This window comes from Apaloderma vittatum, unplaced genomic scaffold (genome assembly GCF_000703405.1).
Source record: "Apaloderma vittatum isolate BGI_N311 unplaced genomic scaffold, ASM70340v1 scaffold850, whole genome shotgun sequence".
NCBI classification, from domain to species: Eukaryota; Metazoa; Chordata; class Aves; order Trogoniformes; family Trogonidae; genus Apaloderma; species Apaloderma vittatum.
This window is the reverse complement of record NW_009693761.1, coordinates 1-24607: the sequence shown is the minus strand read 5'-3', so window position 1 is coordinate 24607 and position 24607 is coordinate 1. Positions and strand designations below refer to the sequence as shown.

General features: G+C 41.9%; 1 protein-coding gene across 3 annotated transcripts in view; it reads left to right on the top strand.

Moving 5' to 3' along the window:
- The window catches only part of LOC104270257 (6-phosphofructo-2-kinase/fructose-2,6-bisphosphatase 4), a 25327-nt gene extending 6187 nt beyond the window's left edge, over positions 1 to 19140 (top strand). For 2 of the 3 annotated variants that reach the window (XM_009864567.1, XM_009864581.1), the window contains exons 3-13: positions 135 to 201; positions 1414 to 1488; positions 2376 to 2432; positions 2753 to 2874; positions 4345 to 4552; positions 5133 to 5279; positions 5784 to 5888; positions 7491 to 7620; positions 8017 to 8079; positions 10998 to 11062; positions 14235 to 14383. In XM_009864567.1, coding sequence (XP_009862869.1) covers positions 135 to 201; positions 1414 to 1488; positions 2376 to 2432; positions 2753 to 2874; positions 4345 to 4552; positions 5133 to 5279; positions 5784 to 5888; positions 7491 to 7620; positions 8017 to 8079; positions 10998 to 11062; positions 14235 to 14294 — 1099 coding nt within the window. In that variant the 3' untranslated portion in view covers positions 14295 to 14383. Of the gene's footprint in view, positions 1 to 134; positions 202 to 1413; positions 1489 to 2375; positions 2433 to 2752; positions 2875 to 4344; positions 4553 to 5132; positions 5280 to 5783; positions 5889 to 7490; positions 7621 to 8016; positions 8080 to 10997; positions 11063 to 14234; positions 14384 to 19025 lie in introns of those variants that run through there. The other variant, XM_009864574.1, reaches the window with a different exon arrangement.
- Positions 19141 to 24607: the final 5467 nt, after the last annotated feature.

The following is a 24607-nucleotide window of genomic DNA, read 5'->3' as shown; positions in this document are numbered from 1 at the left end:
GGGAGTGTTGATGAAAAAATATGCACTTTGAGAGAGATTATCTAACATTTGCAGGGTACTTTGATCACAATACACAAATGCATTAATGACCTGACTTTAACCAGCATTTGAGTTTTTACTCTTTCGTTTTTAAGACAGTGTGCCTTAGCAGCGCTGAATGACGTCCGACAGTACCTCAGTGAAGAAAATGGGCATGTGGCTGTAAGTTTCTTGTTGAAGACGTGTTCTTGAGATGCTGCCATAAAAAACAAATGTGTCTGCTGGATAATATACAGCCTGAGTAATTCCGATACCTCTTCACATCAGATTTCTTTTTCTTTGAGAGTTGTATGTTAGTTCTGCCTTGTTGCTGCAGTGAAAGGAACACTTAACTTCAGGGTGATGGTGCTGTATTGACCAACCACCATCATGACTTGAGGGTTTAACTGAGGGTAACACTGAGAAAAATGTCCCTCTTCTCTCCACATTATATAATGTGCTGTTAAACACATCTGTTGGTTTGGTTGCACTTGTATTTTTATTTAATAGCCTGTTTTTTCGAGTGAAAGGTAAAGACTTAACAAAAAAGCATTCTGGATGTTGCTTAGCGGTTGTTACTGACATGAGAAATCTCTGAAGAGATCAGGAAAAACTCAAAGTAAATTGCTGCATATCTGAGTATTTAATAATGGGGTGCAAAACACCGGCTTTTCAACTGTTGATGTTGCGTATGTTAAAAATGTTAATTTGCATAATTTTGTTTTTCTTAAGACTAGTGATGCAATTCTGGTGTTTTCCTTAATTAGGGAAATACATTAACGATAATTATAAGTTCTGCTGGGGACATGAGGTAAACTTTATACTTCGGCAAACTTCATACTGTTTTACTTTTGGTAAAACACTGATGTGTTCAGAGCTAAGTGTAAGTTCCTAGAAAAATGGCTGTGTATATCTTGTAATTCGTGGGCAGGATTTGCAAGTCTTGCAGTTCTTCTGCCCTTAAAAAGTTTTAGATTTGCATTTTGAATAGCATATTGATTGCAGCATCTCTCTTTGTGTAGTGTAGGTTCGCTAAAAAAATAAGCATTAGTATTTAACATAGATGTGGGTTAGGAGAAAGATTCTTCCTGTATTATGTGTTAGGCTTAAATTCTGGTTGTTTCTTCCAAATACAGTGTTCTGCTAGTAGTGCTTTTGAAATATTACTTGTTTTTAGTATTTAGAAAGTAAAATAGGAATGTCTGGGGTTTGGTTGGTTTTTTTTTCCCTGTTGAGTATGTTGAGGTAGCAGGATAGAGGGAAAGGGAAATGTTTTCGTTGTTTCCTTCACATTCGGGGACTTTGAACTCATATTTTTGCTGTTACTAACAGAGTGCTTTTCACAGGCTACAATGCTTTATTAATTCCTTTCTCTCCCCCTGTAATTATTCCTAGGTCTTCGATGCTACGAACACAACTCGAGAACGTAGAGAAACTATTTACAAATTTGGTGAAGAAAATGGATATAAGGTGAGTCAAAAGCAAAGGAGCTCTGAGCTGCTGCCCGAGCAAGTAAGGCAGTGAGAGTTTTTCCCTTCTCTGTGCTCCAAGTTACGTGCATCAGCATGAGCTACATCCTTCCTAGGTGTTCAGTCACTAGTGTTCTTTGTCTTCTTAAGCATCGTTTGTAATTAAAAGTCACCCAGTCCTCATTTTTCTCTTCTTTAACATTTGTACAGTTTGGAGCTAATCTCTTTTATGCTGTGGCTTAAATTGTGTCGTTCTGTACCTGTACTTCTGAGGGTACTGTCAGCAAGAACTGTTTGAAATACGGTTCTCAGTGGAGTTCAGATTTTTGCTGCAGAAATGCATAGGGAATTCTATGTTAGTTCTGTGCAAACAAAAAGGTTTCTGTGCCTTTCTGCCTTATGTCCAGGATTTTTTTGCATTTAGCTGTTCTCCAGTAATCTTTCATTTCCTCTAAACTTGTGCTCTCATAAAATTTTGAGATGGCAAAACACAAACCACTTCTTAAGTAAGGCTACTCTATTAGCTGAAAGGCTTCTTAATTACTGTTTCAGAAGCATTAGTTGGGTGGCTGAACTTGCATCCTCTGCGTTTATTTCTTCCTCTTCTATCCTAAATTTTTCTCGCTGCAAAATGTTTCCACTTAAAGCATTGGGGAAAAGAATATAAAGCGTGATGCTTCAGGGAGTGGTAAGCCAACAGTTCCTGAAGAGAGGTTCTGGAGAAACCTTCTGACTAAACAGAAGGGAATTTAACACACAGGTCTGTTAAAAAGAGGTTAGCATGGAAATGGGCAACATGCTACTTGTGTGTGTTAATATCCAGAGGTGTTTTAATGCATCTTCCTTCTTCCTTCCTTCTCTACATATAACTGTCTGTTTGAACTGAAGACTTTTTTTGTTGAGTCGGTGTGTGTAGATCCAGAGGTCATCGCTGCAAACATTGTGGTGAGTATAGGAAAGTTTGATTTAAGTCAAGAGGTTTAAAGTAGCCCACTGTTTGTAGAAGTACGTTATAAGAGCTTCCAAGAGCAAAAAAAAAATTAGCTCTCGTTAATGAGATGCTTCCCATTTATTTTCTCGTCTGTTTGTGTACCAGCTCCAAAGTTTAGTTCTGTGAAGAACATCTCTTTTTGCTTTACGTGTATTTTAATTAACTTCCATAAGATGAGGTTTTATGTTGTGTTATCCCCTTCCCTGTGTATTTAAACATCCGTTAAAAAGGGAAAGAATTTTATGTACTACTCTCTTGTTTTTGTTTGAAACAGCAAGTGAAGCTGGGTAGTCCTGACTATGTTGATTGTAGTAATGATGAAGCAACAGAAGACTTCATGAAAAGAATAGAGTGCTACAAGAACTCGTATGAAACATTAGATGAAACTCTTGACAAGTAAGCGATCAAATAACACTGTGTTCACAACTGATTTATTTTAAGATGTTTTCTCAGTGGATGGAGCTTCCCATATCAGGGATTACGGCTTTCTATCATGTTTTCTTAATGGCTCAGATACTTTTTCCTTTGGCAAATTAGAATGAGTTGACTCTGGGGATATAGGCTGGAAACTTGTTTGCTCGAGGAAAAATGGTGAATAAGTCTACTCTGGGATAATATTAATTGTGATTTTCCTGTTTGAAGAATAGTATGATTCTTTTGGGTTAGAATCAACATTTAAAAGTTATTCCAGGCTTGCTGTAGCGTTTGGGTTTTTTCAGTATGTAGAGGAGACCTGGGTGGTTTATAAGCATAACTTCATTTGTTGACATGGCTAAGACCAATGTTGAGCACATCAGTCTTAAATATTTGACTTGTAAATTTATTTATTTGTACTTGAAAATTAGCCTGCAGGTGCAAGGCTGCGAGAAATTTTCTTAGCTGGATTATTTGCCCTTATGCCAAAGCATTCTTCTGTTTCTCCTTCGCTTCCAATGCTTGAAAGTACGAAGGAGATAAACCATGTGAGGAGGAGCCCTATTTCTCTTGCTACAGTCCAGGATTTCAGTGTGGGATTTTGAGCTGCACTCAGATCAGGTGCTGCTGGTTTGTGTCAGGGCTGGTGCTAGAGAGGAGGCTGAGCTGCGTTTTAACGTAATTGAGTGTAAGCAGTGGGCAGCTGGTTCAATCAGAGCAGTTCATGCGTGTAATTTCTGTGATGGGCCCAGTGGCCATGCCTGAGTGAAACAGCAATGATTAACTCCAGAGAAAGCTATCAGAGATGAGATGATGGTGCTTCCTTCTCATCACCTCCATTTGGGTTTATTCTGGCAGAGAAGGTTGTGGTGGGGTAGTTGACAGTACTGTTAATAAATAGTTGGGATAGAGCGGTTGAGAAAATGTCTTGCTTCAGGCCAGTCCCCAGTCCTGTTGCTGTAGTTGCTGGGTTGACTGAGATGGGTAAATAGTGACTGAGCCTTTTGGCTCCCAGGTGCAATCAGACAAATACTTGCTGTGGGGAAAGTGTTTGTAACCTAGAGAAAAATATCTAGTGTCATTAAATACCTGGATATCTTCTTTGAGCTATCCCACAGCTGAATAACTCCACTGAACTGTCCTTTCAGTGGGAGGGCTGTATTTTTTTCCGAGAGTAGGATCTAGATTTGAGTGGCAAAGCACAACTAAAGGGAACAGAAAAGAAAGTGATGTGAGCACCTTACATGTAAAAGGAATAGAGTTCATGCTGTACCTCTGCAGTGTTGCATTGTTTCTTAGAACTAATGTGTATTCCATGGGTAACTGAAGGTTTGTTTATTGCTTTGGCTTGTTGCCCGTTTGATTTATAATGAGAGAGAGGGTGTGAAGATTGTGATACATGCTAAAAGAAACTGTGGAATCTTATATGTCTTTTTCCTTTGCTTGTGAAAGGGATCTTTCTTATATTAAAATTATGGACGTCGGAAGAAGTTACCTTGTGAACAGAGTAATGGATCACATTCAGAGCCGGATTGTCTACTACCTCATGAATATCCATGTGACTCCTCGGTCAATCTACCTCTGTCGACATGGAGAAAGTGAACTCAATCTGAAAGGGAGAATAGGAGGAGATCCTGGGCTGTCTGTCAGAGGGAAAGAAGTACGTACGTACCTTCTGAATGAGTGTGGCTGGGCTTTCTGTGTGTCTATGCATGTGTGCCATTCACGCTGTGTAATTACAGTGTTCTTCCTCTACACCTTTTTCTCCTTAACATGTTTAAGAAGCATTTTTTTTAGTTGCCTCTGGAGGTAGTGGAAACTAGATGGACGCGGTTTGCATGTTGTGATTTGGTACATGCTCTTTTGAGTGTCATTCTGTTTGTTGAAATACCTTTTTATCCTACAGCACAAAGCAGTTATCAGGAGGGCTTTATTTTTTAACAGTATTTTTGTAAAATCTTCACTTGTTGCATAATTAAGAAGGTTCACAAGTTAAGGCTGAAAGGCAAATTCCTGGAGGTAAAGATAGGAACTGCAGGAAAACTTCCTTGTACTCCATTCTTTCCCTCTCCTGTCCCTCTTGGCTTAACAGAATATGTTGTATTTCTTAGCAAAAACTGTGACAGGGCCTTCTTGAAAAGTTATAATGAGTTTACAGAGACTAGAGCCTGTATATTCCAAACTGAACACTCTCTGTTGGCTCTGAGCCCTCACCCAGTGTCTCATGTTTTTTCTTTCAGTTTGCCAAAAGCTTGGCACAATTTATTAATGAGCAAAATATCAAAGATCTGAAAGTTTGGACCAGCCAGATGAAAAGAACAATTCAGACTGCTGAAGCCTTGGGAGTGCCTTATGAGCAGTGGAAGGTTTTGAATGAGATAGATGCAGTGAGTTCTTTTTTTAAATGTCTACTAAGTTGCTTTGTTTGCTAGGGGTGAAGGAAGTACTTCTTTTTGTAATCATATGCCTTTTATGGGATAAAAGGTAATTTAAGCTGGTTCTAGAAGCTGGAAAAATTGTCATTAATTCCTGTTAACAAGGCTAAACGTGATAGGGGTTGGAAAGAAATTTTTGGTAGGTGGGGTTTGCTATTTTGCACTTTCCAACGGCACCTGTAAGATTATTTACAAATATATATATATAAAAATGCTGGTGTAATTGATAGAATGTGACCTTCCTCAGTGACCTTGCTTGCCAACATATGTAACTTCACTTTTGTAGGGGTTTAATGATTCATTCTAACCCCATCTGAGTGTCCTTTTCATCATGCGTCACAACTTTGTCAGTGTCAAAATACGGTTGTGAAAAGTTATTTATACGTGATTTTGAGTTATATCTGCTTTTTGCACAGCTGAAAATGCATAGTTTTAGATTATTTTTACTACCTATAGGGAGTGTGTGAAGAAATGACATACGAAGAAATACAGGAAAATTATCCACTTGAATTTGCACTGAGAGACCAGGACAAATACAGATACAGATACCCTAAAGGAGAGGTATGCTATTTTTTCTCTCTTAAGGTGAAGGACTTCTTCTTGAATACTTGCATGCTGGCTTTAGGAAGGAAAAAAAAACCTTTAAAATTAGCAAAAAAGGTTGTTTTCCAGAGGAAAACACATAGGAGCTTGCAAGGATTCAGCCTAGACTACTTAATTTTTTTCATAAAACGAAAGATTTAGAAAAACAATTGAGAACTTTGGTCTTGTGGCTATCCTCTCTGTGCCAGTCCTGCAGAAGGAATGATTGCAAGGCTTCAGACTATCACTTCTGCAATCTTACTGCCAAGATTGCCTTTTTCTATTCATCCTTGCCGTGGATAATGGCTGTTTTGCACATGGTTCTGTCTGAAACTCTAGGCAGATCTGGGGCTACATCGGTCTTTCATTTTAATAAACTCCTTGCCTCTGGGAAAAGAACTTGCTGACAGCTTTTCTAAAGCAAACCCATTACAGCGCAGCAATCACCAGATGGTCACAGGGCCGGGCTGTGGGCGCTGAAGGCTGAGGACTGGGGCAGCAGGGTGGAGGGGTGACAGGGGCAGCTGCTCCGCTGTGTGGGTAGTGTGGGAGCGGAGGAGCTGTGGTCTTTCCTCAGCCTTCCTCAGCCTTCCTCAGCGCTCAAGAGCCATCACTGCGCCAACAGCAGCTTGTAATAAGAGCGGATGTTCTTGCGGGTGTGACCTCCAGTTTAGTTTTGCTAATGAGGCAGTCATTAAGTTCTCCTAATCCCAACGAGGATGGTGACAAACATTTCAAACTCCCTCATCTCCTCCGGGTGACGGGTAGATGTCAGTCAGAGGTGGTTTGCGCTGGGCACTGCCGGGATTCTCTTACCCAGGTGTGGATGAACGGAGCCACCAGGGCAGTCCCCGTGCCTGCCTTGGGAGCAGGGCGAAGGCTTTCTGCTGGGTTCTGCCCTGTGGACTCCACATGTGCAATGGGTGACGCATTTTGGAAGTATTGCCTTTGCCAGGCGTGTGAAAATCAAGCGTGCACATGCAGAGATCCCGCTCTCGCCATGCAGCAGCAGACTGAGCGCGTGCCTGCTGAGCAGGGCGAGTTGCAAGAGAAATCCAGCTTTTTGACCAAATCCTCAAGCCCACCATTTGTTTTCAAAGCGCAGCCTGGACAAGTCAGGCTTTGCTGACTGTAGGGTGGACTTCCCAGGTTTTTACTGGGAAGATTTTTGCTTTTGAAGATGGAGTATGGCAAATAACATGCAAGACTTAACCTGTGCACTTGCAGATGCTGTAAATGGAATTCTGAGGATTTTGTGGAGATTCTTGATCATCACAAGCAACCTGATCTAGTGGGAGGTGTCCCTGCCCGTGGCAGGGGGGTTGGGACTAGGTGATCTTTAAGATCCCTTCCAACCCAAACTGTTCTATGATGATATGATTCTAATGATAGCTCTTTGGTAGTCTGGAAGACCTGAACTGTGCTCTTAATTGGAGGAAAATCATTACTACAATATTTTTCTGTGCCCTAATGTAACATTTAGAAGATAACTAATATGAAAGTAAGATCCAGTGTGTGTACTTACACTGTCCAAGAAATTTTTCTTTTTTAATGTACTGTGTATTTTTCCTCTCCACCCAGTCCTATGAAGATCTCGTTCAGAGGCTGGAACCAGTAATTATGGAACTTGAAAGGCAGGAAAATGTGCTTGTCATATGCCACCAAGCTGTCATGCGCTGTTTGCTTGCATATTTTCTTGACAAGCCTGCAGGTAAGTCTTCCTTGATACATTGCAAATGGTCTGGGGTTTGCAGATTTATTGGTTAGAGTTCCAAACATTAAATTCCAACAGTTTCCTTTCTCATTAAATTCTAACAATTTCCTTTCTTGTCAGAGGGTAGTTGTGCTAGGCAAGTGTGCAAGTGTTTAATTTTTTGTTTGACCTGCACATGAAACTTTGTAGTTGATTTTTACTGAACTGCTCTTCACCTGAAATACGGTGATGTTTGTTTTTTGCTCTCTTTGAATAACATCTCTGGTGCATGCTAGGGGAGAAAACAGATATGCTGTCAGATAAAAAGAGATTTAAGTGTTTGACCTGTAACGTAATAGAAAAATTAGTGTTTGTACAATCTGCATTTCATATGTAACTTGTTCTGTTTCTCAGAACAACTGCCTTACCTGAAGTGCCCGCTGCATACTGTCTTAAAGCTAACCCCCGTGGCTTATGGTAAGTAGTATCAAATATGAATAATATATAAGCCTAACTATACCGTGTCTTCAGTAAAGTTTGTGAAGCATTTAAATTAAACCTCACTTTAAATGTAGTTTGACATCGCACGTATGCCTGCACAGCTTTTGTCAGAATCAGTGAACCCTTTGCGTTATGTCAGAAAGTAGGTGAGTACTGGTGAAGGCCTGGAACTACCAGTTGGCTTTTCTGCTCAGCTCATGGCTGGTTTTTCTGACAAACCCCTGCCATTTACACATGTGGTACAGCAAGAGCTCAGTTTTTATTTATGTATTTGTGGGTATTGCTTTTTAGAAGACACGTAAACATATTTACGCAGGTTCATCATCTTACAAAGGGTTAAACCTCACCCTTAAATAACTTTACGCTCTTCTGAAGTTATTTTTTCGTGGACCTTCGTGCTACCACGTGAGCTTAGCTTTGTTGTTGTTGGCATTCCTTCCTCGGCTTAGCTCAGGGGCTCTAGCTGAGATTTGCCTCTAGCTTGTGCAGTGTGGGATATGGGTTGCAGCACGTACTTCTTGGGCTTTCCGGCTGATTGTTAATTAAGTTTTGTGTGTGTTTCAGCCTCAGCCCAACAGGTGCCTGCTGTTAATTTTCTTTAAATGACGGCTTAAATGGATCTTCTGATACCACACTTCAGGAGATTGTTTAAAGGCAAAGAGAACTATTTGCACGGCTTTCCAGGAAATGAATTGCCGAAAAATACTGGTTGAGTTATTAATTGGAAATGCAGTCTTGGATTATCAGCTTTGAAAAATAGCTGTGTAAACCTGTACTTTGGCTTTCGTTAAGTTGCAGATGAAGTTGTGGCAAAGTAACTAACTGTAACTAACACTGGGAAATGTGGTTGAAAAGATTTTTTGTCATTTAATTGCAATGTTGTTCTACAGCAAGTAATAACTGTCTGTGCTTTGGTGACATCTGGTGTTCCTGGCCTTGCATGACAAGCTGGGAGTTTTGAAAATGGAGATTTAGAACAGTTTTGGGGTTTGATTGCAGGGTTTTTTTTCTTTTTTGAAACTGAATTCTTCTGACTTGCTAGTTTCAACCTGTCTCTGCAAAGAGGTTTTTGTTTGGGGGTTGTTTTTATTTTGGCTTTTGTTTGGTTTGGCCTTTTTTTTTAGCGGGAAGTTGGGCGACTTTTCATAAATGTTAAGAAGACTTGGGTGTTTGGAGTGTTTACTCATGCACTAAACGAGGAAGGAAGAGAAGTGGTATGAAATACTTCCCTTGCCCTTTTGATTTCAGTGACAGAAATGCCCTTGTTCTGTTTTGAAATGTTTGATACATATGTCTAATTAGCACAGCTCAGTTGACCTACTTTTTGGAATTTGACTATCTGAAAAATACAAGGCTCTGTAAACTATTTATACAGTAACGATCTATAGCATTATTTCAAGTTGATGCGATGTGTCCCTTGGCTCCAGTTGAGACAGGATCAAATACGGGGTGTTTAGTTCCTTCCAGCTAATCCTGCCCTGGGGCAACACCTCCCTCAGGGGTTTGCTCTTTCTGGAGTTTGGAGGTGGCACCATTCCCACACAAAGTGTCTGGTCTTCAGCAGGGGAACATCTGTTACGCCTGACAGTCGAGTTAGGATAAATTAGACTTTTACCCGACGATCCAGTATAGTGGTGGTCTGTGTGGGAGTGCACAGGAAGGAGAAACTGCGTCTTGCTCTAGATATGAACTTGCACATCAGTACTTAAATATGCACATTGTAATTACTGTGGAGTAACTCGTGACCCTTAATGCTTTCCAGACCTTTTTTCAGGTCTAAACTCACCTAGCAGTAAGGAGAGAGAGGTCTCCTTGGAAGTGTGTCTACTCTGCTTAGTAATGGCCAGGATCAGGGGTCAGAGCTTGTTTTTGCTTGGTCTCTGCTCACAACAGAGCTGTGAGCAGAAGGATGAGTGGGACACTCTCCCAGTGGGAGATGTGCACTTTTTCACTCTTAAAATCTGATTTCTGGTTAACTGTTTCTCCAAGCGCTGCACTCCTTGAAGTGTTCATGACAAATGGAGTTTTTCAGAATAGGTTTTCCTAAGGGATGCACAGAGGCTTTCTAAGAAAAGGCTAAAATCACCTTTTTCTGCCATGTAGTAATTCTGTGACTTTAGGGGGGAAAAAACAAAAGTGAGCAGAAGAACCTGAAAGTCTGTTTGCAACAGAAAATAGACTCTGGTATGTCAGAGGATAGTGTAGTGGTAACCTTTAAAAGTCATGTTTGTGTGAGACAAGACAGCGTTTAAAAATCAGACATTACTTAAAATGGTGTGGCTGCATTATATTATAATTCTCTTAAGTGGGTCAGTTTATACTATCTGAGTAGTAGTTTTCTGACTGTTTAATTTCTCTTACTTCTCTGGAGTTTTCCATTTTAGGGTGGAAAAAAGTTCCTTTTCAGAAGTCAACTTAACTAGGAGTTAAAACCATTTTGTGTGCATAGAGGAATGGGGATTGCCAACGACACAGAGTGTACTTTCTTGTAATCATTTTCATATTTTAAAAAATAAGAGCAGCATTTATCCTCAGTATTACAGTGAAATCCTAAGAAGTCTAGGGTGGCTAAAACCCAAAGAAGTTACAAGTAAGAACACTCAGACTGAGTGTTGTTGTTCACATGTGTTTTAAAATAATGATTTGTTTCAAAGAGAATAATGATAAAGCTAAGGTGAGAATAGGAGAGCAATTATCTGACCGAGAATAATGTTCGTCATGGTGGAACAGATTTATTTCAATAGCTTTACTTACCTATTCAGAATTTGGGAAATTCTAGTATAAAACAGAAGGGAAAAGTGATTAACCTTCATCAATGCTGAATTAGATTACATCTTTATTATAACTTGATTTTCAAAGCAGACTACTTCTAAAAATGTGTTTTCTATCAACAGGATGTAAAGTAGAATCTATCTTTCTGAATGTGGAAGCTGTAAACACACACAGAGATAAACCTGAGGTAAGAATATTTTTCACATTGGAGAACTTTACATAATATGCCATCTAAGCGGATTTCCATTGTCCTTGTGGTTAGAAATGATTTGATAACTCATTAGAGCATATTTAATTTTATGTACTGATCTTTAACTACTGATTTGCTGTTGAGGGAGATTTTATTCAGCAATTTTATCTTATATACAAGCTCATGGCTGGAATAGTTTATCTTCAGAAAATGAATGGGAGTTTGAAGATACAGTATCAGTCCAAAAACTGTATGAAGTTGTTCCAGGCTTTGTCATTCAGCAGAAATAGGATTAAGTCCAAAAGTTTGTGGTGATGAATACCGTGCTTCCTTTGGAGGAAGTAAATAATGAAATCATCAGCTTTTTCATCACTGTGATAATTGCTGTATGAGAAAGAGGAATTGATGATGCCGCCTGTGTTTTAAGCCAAAGCTGGAGAGGAACACTAGGTCTTGGGATGCAGCAGAGCAGCTGGGGAAAAGGAAATTGAATGTATTTGTAAAATGTAAGTGGAAATAAGATGCCAGACCACCATAGCTTTGTACTCTCTCTGCATGAGGCACACGGTTCTGTGGGCTCCTGAGTGCTGACGTGAGCTGAGGCCGATTCTGCTGCTCGCACAAAGCTCTTCCGCTACTGCGTTATGGAAGTTACATAAAATGTGTCATGGTTAAAAATTTCTAGTTCCCTTGCAGATCCTCGTGCTGCTTAGGTACAGCACTGATACTCCTTGCTGGGGTTATGAGCCATGCCTGCTGGTGAATTAAAAGTTAGTTTGATAACATGAGGAAAAAAGGGCTGTTTGTGGTGGTTTTCAGAATGGTGGTTTGTGGTGAAAAGGAGTATAATGATAAATGTGGTTTTTAGGTGTGTATTCAGTAAGGCATGTGACACAATATGCCTTATATATGTGAGGAGGGTTCATGTTTGTGGCAGTTGTGCAGAATTCGTGCTGGAGGGGTCCACAGAAAAGTTTTGCTTTAATGACTTGGGTATTCGGTGTTCTGAAAATACCAGTTTTTTGGTCATTCATAGCCAAGGCATTTTCTATTAGATAGTTGCATATGTTCTCTCTCTTTTGCTTTCTCCTTTGTCATTATACTTTACCACTTTTATTTCCTAGCTTGGTTTCTTAGGTGTATGAAATCCATTCTGTTTTCTCAGTGACTAAGAGATGCTGGAGAGGGAGGCATGGTGAAAATAAATGAGGATGTCTTGGAGCAGCTGTTAGGTTATCCATGTTAAACAATGTAGATCAATTGAATGTCTGTGGTTTTGCTGATAAAATATTGGTCCTGAATTTAAGCTTTCTCTTGGTGAATTTTTGTTGGAAATACCACTTCTTGAACCAAAGATGTTTATTCTGAGAGAGAAAGCTCTACCTGAATCACTGAGTGACCCTGTGGTCGTGTCTAGCAAATGATGTGGCCATGCTGATGTTGGGGTGGGGTGGCTGTATTTCAGGAGGATCGTGCAGCTGGCTGCATTGCAGTGGACAGAGACACAGAGGTGTTTAATTCGAACAGGAATAAATGGAGTTAATAAATTTTTAAATATAAAAAAAGGAGAAGAGGCATTTTTAGTAAAAAAACCCCCACCTTAAACACTCTTCTCCCTTTGCCCCTAAAGAATCCCAGACCAGTGAAGTACGGGTGATGATACAGCGTTCATTTAGTAGGGCTGAATGGACTAAGCTGATCCTGTCTGTATATAATGCTGCTCAGAGGACTACGAAAATTTCAAAAGCTTTCATTTACATCACCTTCAAAAATGTTAATTACTTGTGTAAAATTGAGTTTTCAAGTAGTCTATTGAAGTCAAAGCATTTAAATACAGCGTCACAGATAACAACATTGTTAAACAATGAAACTGTTTGATGAAGGGCTGCCCAGTGTGCTGTTCCGTGCCCCCACAAGTAATTTGCAGTCTGTGTTTCAGAACAGTGCGCTCCTGTCTGTCTTGGGTGAAAGCAGCTATTTTCACGTCAGGCAAAGCACTGGAGTATTTGTTTATAGGATGTGTAAACCTCATTGTTTGAGGATGGTTTGCCTGAAGTGGATTGAAGCCTTGTGTTTGTCAGCATTGTAGTGGCTTAAGTTCCTGACCTTTTCAAATGAAGGAGTCTGTAGTCTTTTTACTTGAAAATAATTCGGAGGAATTACTTCAGCTGTTGCTTGGGGTCCCCTCTTTGAGCCAAAGGAGCAGCACTGGGGTAAAATGTCTGCTCTGCGCCTCTGTCGTAGGGAGTGACAGATAGGGAGATGGCTCATAGCAAGAAACTCTGATCCCCTTTCTGATTTTGTGGGGGCAAGGGGAGAGGGAGATGTTAGCCAGCGGTGAGTTTGCTTACCACAGCGTGAAACACGTAAGGCTCGTGAAGGCTGTCAGCAAGAAGTTGGGAGAACTGGCAATGGCTTGGCCTAAAAGGGGCCAAATCTTAGATCCAGACCTTCAGACGAGTTTATCATGGTCTGTATTCTCAGTGGAAGGGACAATACTAATTGTATTGGGGATTTGCAGGGGGTGGTACCATGGCAGGAGTGGTTCCTCAGCGTGGTTCTGCAAAGCTGCGCTGCCGAGCGTGTGTTTGGCTGCACTGGTGCTTTGGTTTTCATTTAGTTTTGAATAATTTGCTGCACTGAATGTCATTTTTCATTTTTTATTTTTTTATTACAGCCTCTGCAAAATGAGGTGAGATCTAGTTGGTGTAATTGGTCTTGACTTGTTAAGGTGTCTGGCAAAATTTTTTTTCTCGTAGTATGTTGCCTATATAACACAAAAAAATGTTAAAAATATTTCATTGGGAAAGAAGTATATGGTGTGGAAGTTACTTAATGGTTATATGTGCTGCAGCACACATTTAAGTGGATTCCTGCTTGGGCCTTTAAAAGGCTTCTTCCTAAACGTGGATGACTTGAGCTTTTGGTAATACTATCAGCGTGGGAGCGGTGATTACTGTAAATACATTTTCCTGCTGTCTAGTTCTGGGACACCCACCAGCTGTCAGTCTGCTGCATTCTCAGGGTGTGTGGGGGGGGGTTAAAAAAAAAAATCTCTGATTTTAAATAAATGCAGCTGTGTACTTGTGAAGGAATCTGGTTGGGGTTTTTTTGTTGCTCTTACTGCTGCATGATAAATATTTTCCTCTGTATTTTTATTATTATACAGAATGTAGACATTTCCAGACCTCCCGAGGACGCTCTTGTAACAGTCCCTGCTCATCAGTGAATCCTGGGTGCTGATCAACTATCGAACTTGGGGTGCTGTTTTCATCCTACTACTTCAAAATAAATCAAAAAACTAATCATTCCAATCACTTTGAAATAAAAGAGCCCCACCCAAACCAAACAACTCAAAATCCAAACCAAATGTTTGTACAGCGCATGATGTGAAAAAATTACAAAATCACAATAAAACTATTGCCCTGGCTAATTTATCGCGGATGAGTTATCAAACATTGATCGGCTGCCATTGGAATGCGTTTTTGTAAATTACTGTAATTTAAAGATCTTGCAGCATTAAGTTTTACTGTAACAGCCAGCAATCATTTAATGTTAGTTGCAGTGTGTTTGAAAGCTGTGAAATACGTCTCAAGCGAGATAAGAAAAAGTTGAAGTTTTTTTTCTAGGCACCAGTATATTATGTGTTTCAGTGCCCTTGGGAGTGATTGGACTGCTATGTAGCATAAAATAACAATCCATAATGACTGTAAAACCTTGATCTTGCTGATCCATAGCGCTAATGCTGTAGATGTGCTAATTACTGATGTGCTGTTTGAAGAGGGTAACAAGTTTTTCACTTGGTTCCAGAAGAATTATTCAAGGTACAGGAATGTGTATGAATGAATTCAATACACGACTTTTCTTAACAGCTGCTCTGCATTAACTAGGCTTTAGGGTTTGCCTGCCGGCAGAAGTGATTTTAAATTTCCTCTTTTTTTCTGCTCCTTGTACAGACATGGGTGATTGAGCGTTTACAGCTCCACTCCACGTGTTTTGTACCCGGATTTTTTCTAGGCTACACAAAGCAGTGTTGGCCGTTTCAGGATGTGGAACCAGTTTTGTAGCTGGGTTGTGACTCCAGGAGGTGCGGGGTCTCAAACCAGCATCCTAAACTGAATTGCAGCAAAACCTTCCACGGACTGGAGAAGGCTGTGACTTGTCTGGGGTGGGGTGCCGAGCCTCGGCTCCTTTCTCTGCAATGTTACGGTGGGCACAGTGAGGCAGTGGGAAGCACCGGTGAAGCAGCTTTGCTTGGGGAACTTCGAGTCTGAGAGAGGCAGAAAATCACCCAGCCCTGGAGCTTTCTCCAGAGGTGTCTTTTGGTCTTGAAAGTAGGCACGAGTGATGTGTTGTGGGAAGCTTTTATCTGTTAGGTTTTCTCAGGTGGAACGTTTTTCCAAAGCTGGGATTTTGGAAATGAAGTGTTACATATGTGCACTTCTAAAATTATGCTGAAGTTTTTGGAGCTTTATGGCCATCGGGAATGTCTGATACAACCAAATAACCCCCTGGCAGAGACTGTCTCGCTGTACTGTTTGGTATTTAGTTAAACGAGCGTCCCAGGATGGGCTGGGGCTGAGGGAGCCCAGGTTGCTTTCTCCTCTCTGTTGTGACCGTGACATAGGGAGTGCTTTGTCACTTTTCAGTGTTTAGCTGCCCCAGCATCTTGGCGTGTGCTTTGCTGCTGTGGAAGAAACGCCATAGAGGAGGAGATCCGAGCCTGCCGTACTTGCTTATGCATTAATTAGGGAGACTGATTGAAGTGATGCCCCTGGTAGGCCGAAAGGACGCTGGCCACAGTCGGATGCTGAGAAACCAGACAGCTCGGAGTGCCCTCACCTCCATGGGCCACAACTGAGGAAATGATGTGCAAATTTAAATTAAACTGATTATGTTTTTGATGGAGCCAAAACCTGCTCAGGCATCTGCTGTGGAAAAACGTGCTGCTTGAAGGAGGATTGCTTGCGCTGTTGGAGGGGAAAGATGGAAGGGGCAGGAACTTGGCCAGAGAGAAAAGGTGGGCTTGCCCACTCTGTGGCCAGCGAAGGTTGCAGAGGGAAGGGAGGAAGGTGAAGCACCCAGAACCCTCCATCCCTGTTGGACCCATTTCTTGGAGTGTTCTCTTTGCTGAGCATAGTGCTCATTGTGTTGATGTGCGCCACAGAGCGAAGTGGATGTTTAAAAGCAGTTTTGCACTTTAAGGGGTCTCCTATTACAGCAGGATTACTTAGTAGTCCTCCCTGGCTTATTTTCTTAGTGAAAGAAAGGCCTGATGCTGGGCGGGAAGCAGCGGTGACAGTTTGCGGCACGGCTGGCCGATAAGGGTTGTTGTGCTGTCTCTTTTATGGCTGTGCTTGTTGTTCAGTGCAGGGCCCTTACTAATTCCATCTGCTTTTTCTGTCTTTGTGGCTCCTGTGTCCTTCAGAGCCCTCTTCCTTAGAGGCACCTTCCTGCAAAATTATTCTGTTTTGCTGTGAAGCTTGCGTGTATCTAATCAAAATAAAACTGAAATGGCAGACTCCATCCTGTTTGGAAACCCATAGCACTTTTTTTCTGGGGGAGGCTCCGTTCAGTAAAGAAGAAAACTCACGAAGCAGGGGGGAGTATAATGAGGAGAGGAGGAACAGTGGTGTAGGAGTGTATCTGGGTTAATCTGTGCGTTTTGAGCCTTTCCAGAGAGGACGGTGAGATGGATCCTTGTGCAAGGCAAGGTTGGACCGCTCTTGCCCTGGTGAGCACGGGGTCTCCTTGGGGAGCGGACTCTGGGAGCAGCGAGCTGCCCAAGCTGGCCGGCTAGTGCTGGTTTTGATAGAACTAGCGCTGAAAGGTGTGTGGTGGTTTTATTGCCATTCCCAGGCTCTCCAGGCCATGTTGCTGCTGGTGTGCAGTGGTGGTAATGCTGGCCCCAGGACGGCAGTTTTGTCCAGGTGTACTTTGGTGCTGAACAGTTGCAGGGTCGTTTTTTGTTGCCCAAAGCAAGGTTAAAACCGCGGTCATCGTTCAGAGCAGCAGCACGGTTCTCGTTGCATGACGATTCCCATGGGTAGGAATCCATTTACCATTAATGAGAATACTTGTCCCTCAGTTTATCTGCTCTTGCAGTTAGGTGTTCTGTTTGTCTTTATCAGGGTGTATTTATTAAGGTTTATCCCAGATGGAGTTTTCCTTTTTCAATGTGACAGTTCAGTGCACTTCACTTCTGTGGCCTTTCCTCCTTTGGGTTGAAGCGCTTTTTGCTTTCAGCTTTCTTGACTGCGTATCAATATTCCCTCCTGGATCTGTCTCAGCTGATAAGATGCTGCTTTCATCTGGTAACTCTCATTGACTTAAATAAACTGCATCTTTTGCTTTGTCTTGACCACTCTGTTCCCTTTTAGTTTCATGTTATGGCTGTTTAGTTCTTGCTGCTTATGGACTAATTTCCAGTATTTCTGGATTCCTGCATATTGATGCTCCATTTCACACTTCATTTAATTTTCTCTGAACCAGCGTTAGATGCTCAGCTTAAAAGATTTCAGCTAATATTCTTAAGAGTGCCTGTGGAGACATCTCTGCAGTCCCAAGGAATTTTTGGATACATTGCATCAGTTGCTAAGAAAAATAGAAGCAAACACAAGAAATGTCAGCATGCCTTTTTTTTTTTTCTTTCCTTGTAGCCATGCAGAGTATGACTTGTTGAACCATCTCCTCATGTTCCTAGACAGTGCTGACACTTTCTGTGTGTCCTGTGCTGTGGAAGCATTTACAGATGCTACCTGTAGAAGCTTCTTTCTGAAATCGGTTTGTTCCTTTACTCTCTGTTGAAGAGAGGAGTCAGAGAATGGGTCGGGCAGTGTGCAGGTGGGTGCAGAGATTTCCGGTACTTAGATGACTGTGCCCAGCAGCGTTTGTGTGTGTGTGTTCTCAGAAACCTTGGTGCAAACGGGGCAATTTACCCAAGGGCTTGAAGGCTGATGAGAAAGGCAGGGGCTGACACTAATGTGGGGGAATGGGTAAGGGCAGAAGTGATGTCAGCGTCTTCAATCCCCAGATCCGATCTGCTGCTGTTTTTCTCCTGTTTACATAAGAAATGGCTGAAGATCCTAGAAAGAGGGGTTGGGGAGGGAAATTACTTGCTTTTTCAGTTGGTGCATTTTGACTGATGGCGCTGTGTGTGTGCTGAAAGTCCTGCTTGGCATGAGCTAGTGGGGCTCTCCTCGTCCTTGAGTAGGGCTGAAGAGGCTTGTTTTCAAAGTAAACTCTAATAAATGTGGTTATAAAACCACTGAAATGTTAGCTGGCGTCAGCATGACATCTACCAGCGTACCTGTGTATTGTGAAGTGCATTTAAATGTTACCTTACCAGCTCTTTAGGGAGTTTTTCAGGGTCTTTCTCGTGACTTAGCTGCTTACGGACAGAATTAGCTTTATAGCTGGTGGTGGTAAGGAGTCACTTGCTGGAGTGTGCTCAAAACAGGCGAGGTGGGCTTCCCTCCTTCCCAGGTTTTATCAGTTCTTGTATGACTTAAGACCTTTGCCGAATGGTTCTGGTTTTTTCTTATACCATATGCATAAAAACTAGAAGAGATAGTGGATTAGGAAGAAGAAAAGGGGGGTTAAAAACGGTGGTTTAAAGGAAAAAAGCCTTAAAAAGCATAACATTGTGACATGTCCATGGTGTACAGAGACTGGTTGTCCTTCCCGACCTGACACAATACGTGTCTTAGAGACACTTTTTCACAGGCAGCATCTTGGGAACTCGGGCTCTGCGAAGCGCGTAGCGGCTGGGACAAGGTCTAAGCCTGGCTTCTGACTAATGCTCATGGCCTCACACCTTTCCTTGTGTTCTACCAAACCTTTTGAGGAAATAAGCATTAAAGCTTGCTCATCTTTTGCCTTGTGTAATAGCCCTGTGTTAAGCACAGCCACAGCTGACCCCTGCTTTAAAAATCTTTTTCTTTTGTCTTTAAATTTGCAGAATGTAGGCGTGAATCGGTCAAGAGAAGAAGCTTTGAGGACAGTACCTAACCATCTATAGCTCCAGTTCTCTGGGGCAGCAGCCCTCCCTCCAGCACAAGAGCATTAAGTAGCAGCTCAGGTCCAGGAGAATGGAGAAGGTGTCTCTGAGCGCCGAGCAAGTAGGACCGAACGCGCCTCCCCTTCACTTTAAGACATTTCGAATGTGATTGAGGTTCTTTGGAGAGAGCCTGTGGTTGTGGATAACTCCCAGTGCTGAAAGGTATCAGTAAAAAGATTTATGGGAAGCAGAGTTTTAGATTTCTTCATATGTAAATTTGTGCAGTTTCAGTGGTTTTTATTGTTCGTGTGTGGATGCTGCAAGATGGTTAATTGCCCGTGTCAATTTTACTGTCAGATTTTAACTAGATTTTACTTTCTTTTTAAAGTGTTTTTCTAAGAGTTCCTCTTATTTTTACTGTGAATGATTGCCTAGAATTACTTTTTTTGATGGCATATTTAACATAGGTGAAATTATACATTTTGAGCATTGGAGGCTTCATGATGCAAAACTACTTTAAACGGGAATGCCTGTCAGCTCTGACAGCTGCTCTGTGTTTTAAATTGAGCTTCAGTTTGTCAGCCACAACTTAAGTTTTTCTGAAATGAGAAGACTTCCCCTTTGCCTTGAAGGATTCTGCTGTTTTAGCAAGGTTATTTTAACGTTTTCCAGGGGCCAGCTGTATTTTGGAGGGCAGTGGAAGACGCAGAATTAAGTGAGGGCATGAGTGTGAGTACAGCTGGCAGCCTGCGTAATGAATTCCGAGAGAGGTGTCCCCTGCAGTTACAGACTGGAGAAGCTGCTTGTCTTACTAGTGCTGTGTTGTTTGTTTTATTGTTTTATTTTTATTTTGTAGGCAATTTTTGGAATGAATTTCAACATAAAAGTGTATGTTTCTCTTTTATAGCTACATTTATTATCTACATCAGGAAACAGTACAGAAAGGTTAGGTGGTGTTTAACCATTCTAACAGCTCACGCAAGAAAAGCACCAGGTAAATTCTAAAATTATTTTTAATGTAGCACACCTGCCTTGGGTTTCTTTGTGATGCATTTAAGCATCTTCCACCATTCCAATTCTTTGCTGCTCTTTTATACCTTGTGAAGCTCCAGTGCTAAAAATGGAATTTTCTATGTCTGTCAAGGCCACAACCTTTTAACTGTACTAAATCAATGTGTATTTGTATGTGTGTTACCAGACAGCTGAAGTGAGCTGCCAGCTCATAGTTCTGAAACGAGAATTACTCTTTGGTAGTTGGAATGTGTATTTTTTTCTAATGACTTCTCTGCAATTAATTGAGCTTTTACCATGTATGTTGTTGGGGCTGTTATATTGTTTGGTTGTGTTTTGTTTTTCTCAATTCCTGTGTGAAGTATCAGGCCCTCATAACAGTTGTGCAGGCAAGGGCTAAATTGTCTTTGTGCAGGGTTTATAAAATAACATGCTGCTGTTGTGATTTTTTTTTTTCCTTTTAAATTTAATTTTTTAAAATAAGCTAATTCCAGCAATATATTCAGCTCTGGAAGTAAGCCATACCGTATCACTGGGTTCCATTTCAGAATAGGAATGCGTAGGGTGCAGAATGACCAGAAACACTCACTTCAGGCACTGCTGTCTAAAGCTTTGTGTGTGTGATCCATGCGTTCGGTAACGCCCTTTTCAGATCTTTATTAATTCAGCTGTATCCCTAGTTAGCATGTGAGGAGAGAGACCCCACAGCGCTGCTCGGAGAAGTTAATTTATTGATGCGTAGTTAAAAAGGCCACCTTTGTGGCAAAAATGTAATTTCCCCTCTTGGTTTGACATGTGTTCAGCGTGGGAAAGCCGGGCTAGGCTCCAGGCAGCCCTTGATCCTCCAGACCAGCCGTGACCAGGAGTTGTTAAACAGTTTTTTAACTCGAGAAAGTCTGAGTTTATTTGTAGTTACAGAGGGCAAATCCCAGGAGACTGCATGAGGAATGCAGGGGTTTACCAGCAGACCGTGATACTTCTTGAGCTCGGTCCTTGTTGCAGAAATGTGGTGGAAGGAAAGGTTTCCCCTCTCGAGAGCTGACCCCAATGGCCGCTTCTCTTCTGCGATGAGCATGGCTTGAGGTGTCTCCCCTCTCTCCCCTTCTTTTTTTTACCTCTCTCAACTTTCAGAGGTGCTGTAAAATTCCTTGAGGCTAAGTGTTTTATGTATAGTAGGTGTTTTTATAGCCTGCTTTTGAATATACTGTGATGAGTGTTTTACTAAGATGGGCGTGCAGTAAAAAGAATTGTGTGCAAGTGTAAATAAACTGTTATGCTGATACTTGAAGAGAAAAAAAAAAAGTTGTCTGTTCTACTAAATCACTGATTGCATCCAGCCCGTTCTAGCTGGCGAGAGCAAGTGAAGGCAGTGAACGTGGGCTTGAAGTGAGTGATTGGTTCTCTCTGGGACATAACTGCCTTTCTGGAAAAGCCCTGCTCAGAACTGCAGATTATCGTCACTGTTTAAAAGCTGTGTGTGTCCCCTCCTCCTGACAGAACCATCACTCACAGGGAAGGTGAAAACCCTCGTCCTGACCTTGTGTATTTGTACCTGTGCTTACTTTACCACCTTCTGACTGTTAACACACTTGTTAGCTCAGATGCAGTCTCTCCAATGGGATTAAACTGTCTTACATTGTTGGCCGTCATTGTAACCTTCAGACAAATGTAATCATTTGACCTTTGATCCAAGTAATAAAGATCAAATGCTACAACATGTGCCGATGTGTGCTTCTTTCCGTGCCCATTTACACTACTGAGGTGCCAGGTGAGTGTTCCTGCAGGACAGCAGGTTTCCACAGCTCTTGGAAGAAGTTGTAGCTTCGTGACAAGAGTTTATACATAAGTGTAAGAACATAACTTAATTTACCCCATTGATTGCTTCACTCTGAGAAATAATTAGAATTTGTTAACAAACTCAGTAACTGAGGAAGAAGTTGGAAGAACTGACAAAATAGATACGAGCCAAGATTTGCGTGCAACAAAGAAAGGTAAGACTTTTTATGAATTTTATCTGGTCTTGGGGTTTTAAGATCTAATCCATGCTCTCCAAGTCACTCCATTCTTATATTGTCCTCCAAATGATGCTGCTTGTTGAAAAAGCTGAAAACCAACAGCAATATGCTGCCTTCTAGTACAGATTGACACATATAGGTTAAGTAGATGGCATGAAACGTTCAGGGTTACACATCCTTCTGAAGGATAAGGGCAAAACTAATTGCTGCTTTGTAGTTTAGAATGATGGACACAGCTTTTCACATCTTACGGCCTTGGGTGGTTACCCGTTGTATCTTCTCTGCTAGGCAGAAGGAGCGCTTGCATAGGAGTTTTAACTCCTATGTTTATGTTTGTGTGGGAAATAATGTGGTGTTTTTTTCTTTTGGAGCCTTTAGGCTGCTTTCTGGATGAAATTCTTTAATACCTCCGTCTCCCCATCATGCAATGATGGCCTGAGGCCTCAGGGACGGCTCTTCAGCGGAGGAGGTCCCCAAAGCTCTGTGACCTGTGGAGCCTCCACTTTTGGTTGCCGTAAGGAGCCAACGTTCGTGGCCGGGCAGAGTCCCACACAGGTGGCACAGTTAATGCAACACAGGGCAGTTGTCCTCCATCGAGTATGTAAGTACAATTTAAAGAGGCCGTGCTGCCTCCAGATCGTTTCATTTGTACCGGTGACAGGCTGGAGGAAAACTGGGTTGGACTTTTAAAGGGGTGAGATGAAGCAGCAGCATCCCATGGTAATACAGACTATGAGTGACACGTGGTCTGCTCTTTAGATGTTTTTTTCAGGTAACATTGGACATGTACGTGACAAATAGTTCTAAGGTCAGTAGTAGAGAGAACGCATCTTTTTGCCCTCTTGGGGACTCTCGGATGAGTTTGAAACATCCCAGATGTAACACTTATACAGAATGCCCGCAGGCAGTTACCATCTGCATAGCCTCAAGTCAGTGGTGCTTCTCCCACGTGACATTACAGAAGATAACGCAAGAAACTATCAGCGTTTCTAACAAAAATGGAAAATGGATATCTGTCTTGGCCCGCTTATCCCTGATAGGGGTTAGGGTCAAGGTGATTCGTTTTGATCGCAAAGGTGAAATTAAGACACAAATGGTGTCAGATGTCACAAAAGCAAAACCCTGGAGAGCGATAGGAAAGAAAGATAAGGAAAAGGAAAAGCAAAGCAGTAAAAGTTCAAGACAGCAAGAAGTATAGCTACCACCACAGATCCAGCGACGTCTCGCAGGTCCACCTGTTTCGATTCGGTGGGGAAGATCTCCGAAGAATAGCTGTTCACGGTGGCATTATATAGTGTTCCAAGAGCCGCCTTGCCCATTCTCGGCCTGGTTAGCGCATGCGTATGAGGTTTGTCAGGAGCGATCTTCACCCCCCCCCAGCCTCGCCTCCATCAGTGGAGCATGCATAAGTGCCCAGAGGGCCCATTTTCGCCTTGCAGGGCACCCACCCTATCAGCAGTTACACCTGGTGGGCTTGCAAATGCAAGACAGCCGCTGTATCAGGTCCAGAAGTTGTTGTTCAGAACTTTGAGCCCCGTGGCTTATCTAGGCTGGGCCCTTAAGTTGTATCAGTAGTCAAGTCAAGTCCTGTGGCTTATCTGGGCTGGGCTCTGAAGTTGTTGTTTGGAACTTATCAGTGGTCCAAGCTTGCAAACAGCAGCCTTGAAGTTTCTTCACGGGCAGTTTCAACACAGTCTTTTCTTCAGCAAGGTCGAAACAAACATTTTTAACACAGTCTCTTACAATATCAGAACTGTTAGTTGATTTTTGTGAAGCCTGTGTTAGCAAAGAAGCTCCTTGAGAGAGCACAGGAAGACAGTCTTAATATGAAGTTTTCAGGGCAATGAGGGGAATATAGTGCATGTTTTTATAGTGAAGTCATCCAAGAACAGTGGGGTTTGAGATACATAACTCTCTGATTTGTAAATATGGAGGAGAAATTTCTAGGATGAAAGTTTGAGCAATTGAGAGAAATCATCCCTTACCCCCAGGCTGATGTTTGCAGTACTGCTACAGAGCAAAGAATTAACCTACTTTCAGCCTGAACCGAAACCACGCGTTTCCCTAACAAAAACTATGGAAGCCCTTGCAACCCACATACCAGAGCTGCCTGAGTAGGGCTTGAAGCGCTAGCGAGAAAAATGCACCCGCCTTTTTGTGGTGAAAGTCCTGTTCTGGTGCCCAGGCCCATTGCTGGCAGATTTTAAAAAGGATGAGAAAAAGTAGGACAAGCTTCCAATTGCAGAGGCATTTTTTCTTTGTATGACCCAAAGCAGGGTCTGCTGTTTGTGTTGGATGCTTAAACACTTGCTGAGAGGATGCAAACTGTGTTTCAGGGTTTACTTTTTCCTTTTTTCCTATCCCCAAGTAACTGCTGAAATTGCAATCCATTGAATCAGAGGAATATCCCTGCTAGTGCTCTGAAACAAGGTACATCGAATCCAGGGCAACAGCAGAGCCTGTGATCCCTGAAGACCATTTTGGACCTTTCTTAGATCTTTTTTTAGACCTTTTCAG